We start from the raw sequence: 16280 nt of genomic DNA on the forward strand, positions 1-16280 counted from the left end.
TGTGGCGCAGGAACTTAGTTGCTCTGCAGCATGTGGGATCTTCCCGGACCACGCCTCGAACCCATGTACCCTGTATTGGCTGGCGGATCCTTAACCACTGCACCACCAGGGAAGTCCGCAATTTTGTACCTCTTAACCTCCCTCACCTATTTCTCTCATCCACCCACCCTCCTCCCTCTGGCAACCACCAGTTTGTTCTCTTTATCTATGAGTCTGTTTCTGTTTTATGTTTGTTCATTTTTTTTTTGTTTCTTAGATTCCACACATGAGTGAAATCATATGGTAGTTTTCTTTCTCCATTCTGACTTATTTCACTTAGCATAATACCCTTTAGGTCCACCCATGTTGTCACAAATGGCAAGACTTCATTCTCTTTGTGGCTAAGTAATATTCCATTGTGTGTGTGTGTATACACATCTCTATATATGTATATATTTATGTGTGTGTGTATATATATATATATATATATATATATATAATCTTCTTTATCCATTGATCTATTGAAGGACACTTAGGTTGCTTCCATTTTGTAGCTGTTGTAAATAATCCTGCCATGAACATAAGTGTGCATATATCTTTTTGAATCTGTGTTTTGCTTTCTTTGGGTAAATACCCAGAAGTGAAATTGCTGGATTATATGGTAGTTCTATAATTTTTGAGGAACTGCTATACAGTTTTCCACAGTGGCTGCACCAATTTACACTCCCACCAACAGTGCATGAGGGTTCCCTTTTCTCCACATTCTCACAAACACTTGTTATTTGTTCTCTCTCTTTTTTTTTAAATATCAAAAATTCTTTATTTTGAAAAACAATTTGACATAATTTATATATTGAACCTGTGGTACACACACACAATGAAATTAATTTAAAAAATGTTTTGCATTTAAAAAATATTTTCAAGGGTAGTTGATTTACAATGTTGTGGGGTTTTTTTTTACATCTTTATTGGAGTATAATTGCTTTACAATGGTGTGTTAGTTTCTGCTTTATAACAAAGTGAATCAGTTATACATATACATATGTTCCCATATCTATTTGTTCTCTTTTTGATGATAGACATTCTGAGTATGTCTCAAGATGTCTATCATCAAAGGTTATATGAGGTTATATGAGGTATGAGGTCATATCTCATTGTGGTTTTGATTTCCTTGATGGTTAGTGATGTTGAGCATCTTTTCATGTATACAATGTCATCTGTATGTCTTTGGAAAAATATTCAGCTCCTCTGCCCATTTTGTAATTGGGTTGTTTGTTTGCTTTTTGATGTTGAGTTGTATGAGTTCTTTCTATACTTACTGGATATACGGTTTGCAAATATCTTCTCCCATTCAGTAGGCTGCCTTTTCTTTTTGTTGATGGTTTCTTTCCTTCACTGTGCAAACCTTTTTAGTTTAATGTAGTCCCATTTGTTTATTTTTGCTTTTGTTTCAAATACATAACAGTTTAAATTAGAGATGGAACTTTTGTCTTTGGCTCTTTCCTCAATAACAAGGTGCTGTAGAAAAAGTCTCTTTGTCTTTCTGAGTTTCATTTTGCTCAGCTCTAAAATGGAGAGAGTGTCACAACTTGATGTTATTTAAGGCTCCTATCCAGGTGTAATTATCTACTTTTTAAAAGGCATTTCCCTAACATTTGGAGAGTGATACTCAGGGTACAATTACGATTAACCCCACCCCATTGTTCATCAGTGCTGCTCTCTGAGAGGGGATCCTGGGTAGACAGCATCTGGATGGTCCTTTGTCAAGATGTTCTGGCCCTCTCAGCTGCTTTAGGTGCGAGTGAAAGAATGACATAGTGTGTGAGAAGAAACTGCCAGCTTAAAGGTACTTGCATCTCAGTTCTGTCCTTTCTGTCTACTCTTCTCTTAATTTCTTATACATATTCTTGCCCCAGGATGCTGGGGGATGAGTCTGTTCCTTCAATTTAACAATTTAGAAAGTTGTTATATGGTACTTGCCAGCTCAGATGTAATGAATGACCTCAGTTCTGGTGACATTGGCAAGGAGAGAAACCATAAAAATGACAACCCCATCCTCAGCGACTTTCAACAAATCCTCATTTCTTCACAACTGGGCGTATTGCATCTCATAACCTTCCCTACTCTGTGCTTTATCCTTAGTGGAATCCAGTTAGGAGAGTGGGAATGTCCTGTAATTTTCTTTCTGAATTATCCGCTTGAGGGCTCCCTTTGACAACCTGTGGGGCTTTTGTCTTTCACCTCTATGTTATTTTATTTTTCAGAACAACACCCCCATACTTCTAGAAAAATGATGGTTGTTCAATTTGAAATGATTGTATAAAGAGATGCCTAATTTCTCGTCCATTTAAACATGCTTGGAAGTTATGGGGCATATTGGAAAGATTTCTTAAACCATCCATTGAATCAACCTCAGTCCTAAATAAAGCAATATTATAGCATTTGGACGATTCTTGCCTAATCCCATTAAGAACTGTCTAATTGCCTTATGTCTCAAAACATAAGACTCAATGTGCCCCTCTTTTTTAAAGTCAAAAAGTGGAGGATTACAGGGAAAATGCAATTTGTTTGCCTCATTTTGAATTTCATTTTTCTTTATAAAAAATCTAGCACTTTTTCCTTTGAAACAATAGCTAGGAAAATAGCTCACATTTATTGATCCAGGTGCTATTCTGAGATCTTCCCAATTATTGATTCATTTAATCCTTACAACAACTCAAACAGATAACTATTATTATGGGCCCATTTTTCAGATGATGAAACTGAGACCCAGAGAAGTTAAATAACTTGCTCAAGGTCTGGAATCCCCATTCACAATGAGATTTTAATTCAAAGTCAAAAACAGGAAAAGAAGATAGTTGAGAAGTTCTAAGCTTTTTCCACGTATTAATTAATTTTATCTATACAAGAACACTATGAGAGAGATTTATGAACTGGCCCTATTTCTATTTCCGTGTACTGCTCTTAAAAAAAAAAAAATCCCAAGAATGGAATACTGGCTATCATGCAGAAAAAAACAATTAGCTTTAGCAGATGAAAATATTAAGAGGAAGGCCAAAGGGACTTGGGGAGGAGTAATTTTTAAAAATTTGGTATAATTTTAGAATTCAGAAAAGTTGCAGGAGGACATTCATTTTTTTTTTTGAAGGAAGTGTTGGGTTGTCCAGACACCCCTTTCAGAGGCCATGGATGACTCGCTGCTGAGGCCTTGTGGGCTGCTGTTTTCGATTAGATTGTTACCACCCTGGAGTGAGGATTAGTAGCTGAGGGAAGGAATTAGGCAATGAGACTTCAAACTCTGGCTTTGTCCATTGTGTAATCTGGACATGTCATTTGGCACTGGTGCCTCAATTTAGTCACCTGTAAAATGGGGATAAACTCACAGGTTTGCTGTGAGAGCTGTAGGAAGTAGTGTCCACAGGGACGTCTGACACTTTCTGTGTATACGCAATGCAGGCCATGGTTATTGCCATCTCCTCAAGGTCATCAGGAATGTGCATTTTCCCAGTAACTGTATATTAAATCAGAAAGCTTCCATTTATTTACAGCGCCTATGAAGTTCCTGCCACCATGCTATGTCCTTTTCATGCCTTGTCATCTTCACCTCTCACTCCTCAAAATGTGGTCCTGGGACCAGCAGCATATCAGCCTCACCCAGGTTTGTGAGAAATGCCAAATCTGAAGCTTTCTCCCTGATCTAATCTATCAGGCTCTGCATTTTTAATAAGATCCCCAGAAGGTTTCCATGAATGTTAAAGTCTGAGGAATTTGGGGCTGATCCTCATACTAATCCTACAAGTTAACAACAATAATACATTTCCCAGACAAAGTGAGGGAAGCTCTGAGGTGAAGTGACTTGTTATAAATGACACAGTCCTGAATCAGCACTCCCGTGTGTCTGGTTCCCTGGTCCCTTCATTGTCGACCCCCAGTGTTCACTGGGGAGTCCAGGAAGAGTCAGCAGCTTCATGGAGTTCCTGATGGGGCCATGCCACCTGGCAGGAGCCGAAACTGGACACCAGATGGTATCTAACTCTCCCTCTTTAGGGTCCGGTCAGCCCTTCCTCGGTCCAAGGCAAATCCTCCTTCTCAGCACTTGCCTCCTTCCCCTCTCCCCCATTTGCCTGAGCCAAGAGCCTCCTCAGTGCAGTCCTAGGAATGAGCATTGTTCCCTGGCCTCTGGCAGCTCAGCCCAGAAGCAGTCAAGCATTGACTTGAACCCTGTGGGCTTCTTCAGCTCAGGACCCACAGGGCGTTCTTTAATATTGGGGGCTGTGGTTTGAGTGTTGTCTGTATCCTTTGAGAACATACCTTTCTATTAAACAAAAGAGGATGTTCATGCAAATCCCTGTGCTGTATCCTCTCCCGCCCCTTCCCCATACACTCTTGTCCTTAGTGCCCAACTAGTCTCATCAGAGCACAACTGGATATTCAGAAGCAAAGTTGGTTGAGGGAATCATGAAAAATGCTCATTCAAACTATAATAAAGCTTTGAGCCTCAAGCAGATCACTTGGCTTGTGTTTCAGGTACTCTGTGAGATTTCCTTCGCTGGTGCAGTAGGGATCATAGAGCCAGCTTATTCTTCTCATGCTGGGGTCCCTTACCACATGAACTCTCAACTAAAGCCTTCTCCAGAATCATTTTAGCAACTTTATCAGTGACTAGGACTGTGCTGGCAAGTCCAAAGTCAAAGTAATGAAATGTTAATTAATAACAGCTCGGTACAGATAAGTTTAAACTGAATCACAGTTCCCCATGGACTTCCATTGTGTCTTTGTGTACTGGTTCTCACAGTTTTATTTTTGCAAGAGTGGTAAAAAATTTAAGCATTATCATAAAAGTATTCTTCCTCAGAAGAGTTTAAAAAAAGATGCAAGAGAGGACTTTCAAGATGGCGGTGGAGTAAGACATGGAGATCACCTTCCTCCCCACAATTACATCAAAAATACTTCTACATGTGGAACAACTCCTACAGAACACCTACTGAATGCTGGCAGAAGACCTGAGACTTCCCAAAAGGCAAGAAACTCCCCACGTACCTGGGTAGGACAAAAGAAAAAAGAAAAAACAGAGACAAAACAATAGGGACGGGACCTGCATCAGTGGGAGGGAGCTGTGAAGGAGGAAAAGTTTCCACACACTAGGAAGCCCCTTCGCGGGCGGAGACTGCGGGTGGCAGAGGGGGGAAGCTTCGGAGCCACAGAGGACAGCGCAGCAACAGGGGTGCGGAGGGCAAAGCGGAGAGATTCCCTCACAGAGGATCGGTGCCGACCAGCACTCACCAGCCTGAGAGGCTTGTCTGCTCACTTGCTGGGGCGGGCGGGGGCTGGGAGCTGAGGCTCGGGCTTCAGCGGTCAGATCCTAGGGAGAGGACTGGGGTTGGCTGCGTGAACACAGCCTGAAGGGGGCTAGTGCACCACAGCTAGCCAGGAGGGAGTCTGGGAAAAAGTCTGGAGCTGCCGAAGAGGCAAGAGACCATTGTTTCAGGGAGCGTGAGGAGAGGGGTTTTAAAGCACCATCTAAATGAGCCCCAGAGACGGGTAAGAGCCGCGACTACCAGCACAGACACCAGAGACGGGCATGAAACGCTACGGCTGCTGCTGCCTCCACCAAGAATCCTGTGTGCGAGCACAAGTCACTATCCACACCTCCCCTGCTGGGAGACTGTGCAGCCCGTCACTGCCAGGGTCCCATGATCCAGGGACAACTTCCCCAGGAGAACACATGGTACACCTCAGGCAGTTGCAACATCATGCTAGCCTCTGCAGCTAGAGGCTAACCCCACCTTCCATACCCCTCCCTCCCCGCGGCCTCAGTGAGCCAGAGCCCCGTAATCAGCTGCTCCTTTAACTCCCTCCTGTCTGGGCAAAGAACAGATGCCACAGGATGACCTACACACAGAGGCGGGGCCAAATCCAAAGCTGAACCCCAGGAGCTGTGCAAACAAAGAAGAGAAAGGGAAATTTCTACTGCAGCCTCAGGAGCAGTGGATTAAATCTCCACAATCAACTTGATGTACCCTGCCTCTGTGGAGTACCTGAAGAGACAATTAATCATCCCAAAATTGAAGCAGTGGACTTTGGGAGCACTATAGACTTGGGGTTTGCTGTAAGTGATTGACAAGTTCTGATTTTTATGTTTATCTTACTTTAATTTTTAGCACTTGTTATCATCGGTGGATTTGTTTATTGGTTTGGTTGCTCTCTTCCTTTTTTTTCCTCTTCTTTTATTTTTTTACTTTTAATAATTAAAAATTATTTTTATAACATTATTTCATTTTATTTTACTTTCTTTATTTCTTTCTTTTTCTCTCCCTTTTCTTCTGAGCTGTGTGGCTCACAGGGTCTTGGTGCTCCAGCCGGCTGTCAGGCCTGAGCCTCTGAGGTGGGAGAGCTGAGTTCAGAACATTGGACCACCAGAGACCTCGAAGCCCCAAGTAATATAAATTAGTGAGAGCTCTCCCAGATATCTGTGGCTCAACAATAAGACCCAGCTCTACTCAACAACCACCAGGCTCCACTGTTGGACACCCCATGCCAAACAACTAGCAAGACATGAACACAAACCCACGCATTAGCATAGAGGCTGCCTAAAATAATAATAAGGTCACAGACACCCCAAAACACACCACCAGATATGGTCCTGCCCACCAGAAAGACAAAATCCAGCCTCATACTCCAGAACACAGGCACCAGTCCCCTCCACCAGGAAGACTACACAACCCACTGCAACAACCTTACCTACTGGAGGCAATCACCAAAAACAACTGGAACTATGAACCTGCAGCCTGTGAAAAGGAGACCCCAAACACAGTAAGTTAAGCAAAATGAGAAGACAGAGAAATATGCAGAACATGAAGGAACAAGGTAAAAACCCACAAGACCAAACAAATGAAGAGGCAATAGGCAGTCAGCCTGAAAAAGAAGTCAGAGTAATGATAGTAGAGATGATCCAAAATCTTGTAAATAGAATGGAGAAAATACAAGAAACTTTTAACAACGACCTAGAAGAACTAAAGAGCAAACAAACAATGATGAATGACACAATAAATGAAATTAAAATTTCTCTAGAAGGAATCAATAGCAGAATAACTGAGCCAGAAGAACAGATAAGTGACCTGGAAGATAAAAGAGTGGAAAACATTTCCTCAGAACAGAATAAAGAAAAAAGAATGAAAAGAATTGAGGACAGTCTCAGAGACCTCTGGAACAACAATAAATGCACCAACATGGAAACTATAGGAGTCCCAAAAGAAGAAGAGAAAAAGAAAGGGACTGAGAAAATATTTGAAGAGATTATAGTGGAAAACTTCCCTAATATGGGAAAGGAAATAGTCAATAAAATCCAGGAGCACAGAGAGTCCCAAACAGTATAAATCCAAGGAGAAACACGCCAAGACACATATTAAACAAACTATCAAAAATTAAATACAAAGAAAATATATTAAAAGCATCAACGGAAAAACAACAAATAACATAATACAAGGGAATCCCCATAAGGTTAAACCTGATATTTCAGCAGAAACTCTGCAAGGCAGAAGGGAGTGGCAGGACATATTTAAAGTGATGAAAGGGAAAAACCTACAACCAAGATTACTCTACCCAGGAAGGATCTCATTCAGATTCAACACAGATTTTAAAACGTTTACATATAAGCAAAACTAAGAGAATTCAGCACCACCAAACCAGCTTTACAACAAATGCTAAAGGAACTTCCTAGGCAGGAAACACAAGAGAAGGAAAAGACCTACAATAACAAATCCAAAACAATTAAGAAAATGGTAATAGGCGCATACATATCGATAACTACCTTAAAAGTAAATGGATTAAATGATCCAACCAAAAGACATAGACTGGGCTTCCCTGGTGGCACAGTGGTTGAGAGTCCACCTACCGATGCAGGGGACACGGGTTCGTGCCCTGGTCCAGGAAGATCCCACATGCTGCGGAGTGGCTGGACCCATGAGCCATGGCTACTGAGCTTGCGCGTCCAGAGCCTGTGCTCCGCAATGGGAGATGCCACAACAGTGAGAGGCCTGCGTACCGCAAAAAAAATAAGTCATCATTAAAAAAAAGTTTTCTTTTAAAAAAAGACATTGAATGGATACCAAATCAAGACCTGTATATATGCTGTCTACAAGAGACCCAATTTAGACCTAGGGACACATACAGACTGAAAAGTGAGAGGATGGAAAAAGATATTCCATGCAAATGGAAACCAAAAGAAAGCTGGAGTAGCAATTCTCATATCAGACAAAACACACTTTAAAACAAAGACTATTACAAGAGACAAAGAAGAACACTACATAATGATCAAGGGATCAATCCAAGAAGAAGATCTAACAGTTGCAAATATTTATGCACTCAACATAGGAGCACCTCAATACATAAGGCAAATGCTAGTAGCCATAAAAGTGGAAATTGACGGTAACACAATAATAGTAAGGGACTTTAACACCCCACTTACACCAATGGACAGATCATCCAAAATGAAAAAAAGACGGGAAACACAGGCTTTAAATGATACATTAAACAAGATGTATTTAATTGATATTTATAGGACATTCCATCCAAAAACAACAAAATACACTTTCTTCTCAAGTACTCATGGAACATTCTCCAGGATAGATCATATCTTGGGTCACAAATCAAGCCTTGGTAAATTTAAGAAAATTGAATTTGTATCAAGTATCTTTTCTGACTACCGTGTTATGAGACTAGATATCAATTACAGGAAAAAAAACTGTAAAAAATACGAACACATGGAGGCTAAACAATACGCTACTAAATAGCCAAGAGATCACTTAAGAAATCAGAGAGGATATCAAAAAATACCTAGAGACTAAGGACAATGAAAACACAATGACGCAAAACCTAGGGGATGCAGCAAAAGCAGTTCTAAGATGGAAGTTTATCTCAATACAATGCTACCTCAAGAAACAAGAAAAATCTGAATTAAACAACCGAACTTTAGCAATTAGAGAAAGAAGGATAAAAAAATCCCAAAGTTAGCAGAAGTAAAGATATCATAAAGATCAGATCAGAAATACATAAGAAAGAAATGAAGCAAGTGATAGCAAAGATCAATAGAACTAAAAACTGGTTCTTTGAGAAGATAAACAAAATTGATAAACTGTTAGCCAGACTCATCAAGAAAAAAAGGGAGAAGACTCAACTCAACAGAATTAGAAATGAAAAAGGAGAAGTAACAACTGACACTGTAGAAATACAAAGGATCATGAGAGATTACTACAAGCAACTATATGCCAATAAAATGGACAACCTGGAAGAAATGGAAAAATTCTTAGAAAAGCACAACCCTCCAAGACTGAACCAGGAAGAAAGAGAAAACATGAACAGACCAATCACAAGCACTGAAATTGAAATTGTGATTAAAAATCTTCCAACCAACAAAAGCCCAGGACCAGATGGCTTCACAGGTGAATTCTACCAAACAATTACAGAAGATCTAACACCTATCCTTCTCAAACTCTCCCAAAATACAGCAGAGGGAAGAACACTCCCAATCTCATTCTATGAGGCCACCATCACCCTGATACCAAAACCAGACAAAGACGTCACAAAAAAAGAAAACTACAGGTCAATATCACTGATGAACATAGATGCAAAAATCCTCCACAAAATACTAGCAAACAGAATCCAACAGCACAGTAAAAGGATCATGCACCACGATCAAGTGGGGTTTATGGCAGGGATGCAAGTATTCTTCAATATAGGCAAAACAATCAATGTGATACACCATATTAACAAATTGAAGGTTAAAAACCATATGATAATCTCAATAAATGCAGAAAAAGCTTTTGACAAAATTCAACACCCTTTATGATAAAAACTTTCCAGAAAATAGGCATAGAGGTAATTACCTCAACATAATAAAGGCCATATATGACAATCCCAAAGCCAATGTGATTCTCAGTGGTGAAAAACTGAAAAACATTTCCACTAAGATGAGGAAGAAGACAAGTTTGCCCACTCTCACGACTATTATTCAACATAGTTTTGGAAGTTTTAACCACATCAATCAGAGAAGAAAAAGGAATCCAAATCAGAAAAGAAGAAGTAAAACTGTTTCTCTTGGCAGATGACATGATACTATATATAGAGATTCCTAAAGATGCTACCAGAAAACTACTAGAGGTAATCAATGTATTTGGTAAAGTAGCAGGATACAAAATTAATGCACAGAAATCTCTTGAATTCCCATACACTGATGATGAACAATCCGAAAGAGAAATTAAGGAAACACTCCCATTTACCATTGCAACAAAAAGAATAAAATATCTAGGAATAAACCTACCTAAGTAGACAAAACACCTGTGGGCAGAAAACTATAAGACCATAATGAAAGAAATTAAAGATGATACAAATAGATGGAGAGATATACCATGTTCTTGGACTGGAAAAATCAACATTGTGAAAATGACTATACTACCCAAAGCACTCTACAAATTCAGTGCAATCCCTATCCAACTACCAATGGCATTTTTCACAGAACTAGAACAAAATATTGCACAATTTGTATGGAATCACAAAAGACCCCAAATAACCAAAGCAATCTTGAGAATGAAAAATGGAGGTGGAAGAATCAGGCTCTCAGACTTCAGACTATACTACAAAGCTACAGTAATCAAGACAGTATGGTACTGGTATAAAAACAGAAATATATATTGATGGAACAGGATAGAAAGCTCAGAGATAAACCCACACACATATGGTCACCTTATCTTTGATAAAGGTGGCAAGAACATACAGTGGAGAGAAGACAGCCTCTTCATAAGTGGTGCTGGGAAAACTGGACAGCTGCATGTAAAAGAATGAAAGTAGAACACTCCTTAACACCATACACAAAAATAAGCTCAAAGTGAATTAAAGACCTAAATATAAGGCCAAACACTATCAAACTCTAAGAGGAAAACATAGGCAGAACACTCTATGACATAAATCACAGCAAGGTCGTTTTGTACCCACCTTCTAGAGGAATGTAAATAAAAACAAAAATATACAAATGGGACCTAGTGAAACTTAAAAGCTTTTGCATAACAAAGGAAACCATAAACCAGACAAAAAAAGACAACCCTCAGAATGGGAGAAAATATTTGCAAATGAAGCAACTGACAAAGGATTAATCTCCAATTTATACATGGAGCTCATGCAGCTCAATATCAAATAAACAAACAACACAATCCAAAAATGGGCAGAAGACCTAAATAGACATTTCTCCAAAGAAGATATGCAGATTGTCAACAAACATATGAAAGGATGCTCAACATGACTAATTATTAGAGAAATGCAAGTCAAAACTACAATGAGGTATCACCTCACACCAGTCAGAATAGCCATCATCAAAAAATCTACAAACAGTAAATGCTGGAGAGAGTGAGGGGAAAAGGGAACCCTCTTGCACTGTTGGTGGGAATGTAAATTGATACAGCTACTATGTAGAACAGTATGGAAGTTCCTTAAAAAACTGGAAATAGAACTACCATATGACCCAGCAATCCCACTACTGGGCATATACCCTGAGAAAACCATAATTCAAAAAGAGTCATGTACCACAATGTTCACTGCAGCTCTATTTACAATAGCCAGGACATGGAAGCAACCTAAGTGTCCAACGACAGATGAATGGATAAAGAAGATGTGGCACATATATACAATGGAATATTACTCAGGCATAAAAAGAAACAAAATTGAGTTATTTGTAGTGAGGTGGATGGACCTAGAGACTGTCATACAGAGTGAAGTAAGTCAGAAAAACAAATACCGTATGCTAATATATATATATATATATATATATATATATAATCAAAAAAATAGAAATAGTGGTTCTGAAGAACCTAGGCACAGGATAGGAATAAAGACACAAACGTAGAGAATGGACTTGAGGACATGCGGAGGGGGAAGGGTAAGCTGGGGCAAAGTGAGAGTTGCATGGACATGTATACATTACCAAATGTAAAATAATAGCCAGTGGGAAGCAGCTGCATAACACAGGGAGATCAGCTTGGTGCTCTGTGACCACATAGAGGGGTGGGATATGGAGAGTGGAGGGAGACACAAGAGGGAGGAGATATGGGGATATATGTATCCGTATATCTGATTCACTTTGTTATATAGCAGAAACTAACACAATAATGTAAAGCAATTATACTCCAATAAAGATGTTAAAAAGTAGATGCCAGTTTTGTAGCTATTTCAATTCAGTTGAATTAGGTTGTTTTCCAACCAGCCGAACAGCAGATTGAAGAGCTGAGCTGAGTAGAAAAGTCAACATAGTGTCCTGAACACGAGGCAAATACAGAGGACAGTAACGGGGGACCAGGCTGTGTTGAAATAGGAAGAAAGCTCAGCAGCATTGACTCCTACCCTAAACTCTGTTGTTGAGGAAATAGGCCAGAGGCTTGTCCAAGGCCACACAGCCAATTCTGGCAGGCCAAGGACTAGGACCCGAGTTCCCGACACCTAGTCTATTAGTGCTGCATAGAATTTTTCGTGTGAACCAATTCTTTGTACAAACTTGAGGGTATGTTTGAATTTATTTGAAGTATTTCATATTACCTTTAAAATTCTCATCAATTCTTCTTTAGATAACACACCTCAGCCATGCTTCCTGTGGTTTAAAAATAATGTACACCAGCTTAGCGTCTCCCCACAACTCTTGGAGTTAAGTCGATGTTCCTGTGTTACTCCAGTCTTCTCCAGTCTCCTGGAGCACTGCTATGGATCCTGGTTTCAGAAGCCTTCCAGATTGCCTCATGTGATTTACAGTAAAGCTCTTAATGTGTCATATCCATGCTAACATTGTTCTCTCTAATCCTCGGCGATTTGTTAGGTCCATTTTGTTTGGTCTATGACCATGTGAAGTGGATCTGAATGTTGGATGTTGGCAACTCTCCACTCACTGTTCTTGTCAGCCTCCTCCCTCTGTCAGGGAGTTCCAGGGTTTCAGATGCGTTTTCTCAAGTGTCTGGCGGGTAGGGGTGTTTAGAAGAATTCATAAATAACCACTGCCTACCTCTGGGCATTTATCTTGCTGTTCCTCCACACCGTAATGCTTTCCCCTGCTTCTTTGCCAGGTAAGGATCCTACTCATTCTCTCAAAAGTGCCAGATGCCATTATCTTCATCAGGTTGCTTTTATTCATTCCTTTTGAAATGAATCTCCTCTTCCTGTGTTCCCCAAATATATTACTGGTCTCTTTCTTTCTTGAACATTATTTGTCTATCCTTCCACTTAGGTTTTTAAGCTCTTTGAAGGTGTGGCTGTGTCATTTTTGCGTCTCCAAATGGCTTAAGAATTTTACCTAGTAGTCATTTCATCAGTCTTTGTTGATTTGAATTTCTAAGTCAGAAAAAAACCTAAATTTAGATGGCTTTTGGCATGGAAGGATTAGGAACGTTCCCATGTTTGTTTCCTGTTACATTAGCATAAGTGAAAGTTCCACTCTTTATATATCTTTCCCCACACGTGTTTTTCCATCAAGGAGGCTCAGGTGAGGGACCATGTTTGGGATGTGCCGCAATCCTAAACAGGAAGCATGAGTGATCTGTAAGGAGTGTATGTTACAGAATGTTCTTTTCCAGAGTAGACCCTGCCCGTTCTCTATTTCCAAGGGTGGGCACGACATCTGCATATCTTGAGCACCTTGCTACCAGAGGAGGGTCCAGGTCGGCTTGGCCCTGGCCACAGCAATGCAGGAGGTGGGGCTGACCCTCAGGGAGGCGCTGTCCTACATGCTTTGATAGAGTGGACAACGAGATGGCCATGACTAAGCTTAGATATCCAGCTCTTTGCAAACCACACCTCAACTCCTGAGAGAAATCATCTGAAAACTTTCCTAATTTCATTATGAGGTGGAAACCTTGCAAGTAGTCTGCATTAGCCAGGGCAGGTTGACTGTGAAACCATTCATGCCCAAGTCTCAGGGGCTTAACACCAGAAAGTGTTATTTCTGCATCTGTCACCAGCGATGTGGGTCCTTGGGTGTGTGGGTGAAGGAAAGGGGTGCTTTGCTGCATTTAGGACCTGAGCTCCTTCTGTCAATGGCCCCAACATGACTGAGGGCCTCAAGACCTTTTCTGGATCCTCTACATCTGGCTGGCAGAGGAGGCAGTGGAGCTTAGTGCATGCCCTGGAAATGGCATTCATCACTTCCACCTACACGCTGTTGGCTAGATCCTGGTCATATGGTCCAACTAACTGCAAGGGATGGTGGGAACTGTAGTCTAGTTGTGACCCTCAGAAGAAGAGAGAATGGGTTTGTTGATTATCTAGCCAGTTACCGCATGGATCTTGTTGGATTTATTACTGTTAATATTATTTGTCTTTTAAACCTGATATCAGTTATTAAATTAATCATAATTGGAAAGGTTTGGTGAAGGAGATAAACAGATTTGCCATCCCTACAAAGCCTTCCCTGATTCCCCCTCACTCTTCCCAGCTCTGACCACCAGGAATACTCTAGAGAGGCCTCCCTGGTGGTCTCTGCCTCTCTTCATCCTCATGATTTAGGGCCTAGATCTATGACTGTGTTCTTGAAGGGTCTGCATGTTCATGGTTAATAACTCCCATCACATGGCATCACGTACCATGGACAATCACTAAAGATTTACAGAATTTATAAATGACTGAAGCCTCAACTCCTTTACCCTCATTCCAACACAACCTGATGTTTGTTGAGTTTTACACACATTGGGAGTCTGAAGATCCACAACTCCTGTGCCCACACCAGTGGTAGTCCAGCCACCAGGTTAGGACTAGAGAACTAAGTGACTATAATAACTGGAATAGAAGTCCCAAATTATTTAGACATAGAGAATTATATGTGTTCTTTAAAAATAGCATATTAATATTTTTCTCATCTGAATTGGGAGATGCATGAAAAACATGGCCTGAGATTTAGTTCAGCTAACAATAACTTTGTGTATGTGTTGGCACTAGATGGATGGAACCAACAAATTTCATCTGTATATCTGGGAGACAGAGAACCAGCAGGACGTGGAGAACATGGCCCACTGCACTCTCTGCTATGGTAAGCCTGGATGGCATTGCTGATCAGACTGATGTCTTCAGAACAGGATGAATTAACTGGTGACCACAGGCCATTTCTGCTGCTCACATGTGTATTTGCTTGGTATGTGAAGAACTTTAGAACTGGGGAATTTCCTATTAAGTCTGAATTTCTAGTTTTTCTTAGGAAGTCAGAATAATCTGGAGAATCCCAGACACTGCATTCCCTTGTGGCCACAGTCAGCCAGAGATGAGTGGTGCCAGCCCTCTTTGGAGGGGCGGGTGTCTGCTAGTGCCCCACCCTCCCCTCCCTGCCCCTTCCCTATCTTCTCAGCCCTGGCCTGCTCTGCTTACTTACCTGTACTGTCAGGTTCCTGTGGATGGCTGGGCTTGTGTTCCTTCCTCAGTGGCACCTTAGTGTAAAGGGAAGACCACTGAGCTAAGGTCAAGAGTCCTGGTTTTTGGCCTGCAACTGCCTTTGGCCATCATCAGGGTATTGGCAAGTTGTTCCCTGTCTCAGAGTCCCCGCTTCCATCACTGTATCCCACACTGGCCTGGGCCAGAAAGAACATGATGCTGAAACCCACACATGCCCACGTGTGAAGAGCTCTCATCCACACCCACGTCACCCGGGGCCAGAGTGAGTCCTGTAGGTGAAAGCAAAAGGGGACTTAATAGTTCCCTTTACTGGATCCACACTAAGTCCTAACACTGCCATGAGAGATTTGGCTCTGAAAACTTGGTTGGGTCAAATACAGGAACTGCCATTTGTAGAGTATATTACAGCCAATGAACTGCTTTCCCATCCATCGTCTTATTTGACATGTGGTTTCTCTGGGCCTCCAACCCCCTCCTGCAGAAGCAAAAATCTAGCTGGTGTTTATTGAGCCTGAGCTTTTGCTACACACCAGGAGTTGTTCTGAGCCCTTACATATATTAACTCATTTTAAAGTTACACATCACAAACAACCTCATAAGGGAGGTACTATTATTATTATTATCATTATCGCCATCTGACATGAGGAAACTGAGGCTGTGGGAAAGCTGAGTAATCTGCCCCAGGTCACACACCCCCATAAGAGGTCGGGCCTGATTGAACCAGGCAGGAGTCTGTGAATCTAGTGATTGGGAAGCTGTATGGCCTAGTGGTTAGAAACATTAACCGAGGAATCAGATACTCTCAACTTTTCCTTCTGGGAAACAGGCACATTTATTGACAGTGCCCATCTACTAGCAGAGTCAACCCCATGCAGGCAGCCCTCAGCAGCAGC

At 41.1% G+C, this 16280-nt stretch overlaps 1 protein-coding gene across 1 annotated transcript in view; it reads left to right on the top strand.

The window, feature by feature from the left end:
* Positions 1–16280, top strand: part of LOC309822680 (collagen alpha-4(VI) chain-like) — a gene marked incomplete at both ends in the record, with an annotated part of 71946 nt that overhangs the window by 42450 nt on the left and 13216 nt on the right. The window contains 1 exon segment of the mRNA XM_082654640.1: positions 14941–15031. Within this exon segment, the coding sequence (XP_082510766.1) occupies positions 14941–15031 (91 nt within the window).

Source organism: Grampus griseus (genome assembly GCF_964374135.1).
Source record: "Grampus griseus genome assembly, chromosome: 5".
Lineage (NCBI taxonomy): Eukaryota > Metazoa > Chordata > Mammalia > Artiodactyla > Delphinidae > Grampus > Grampus griseus.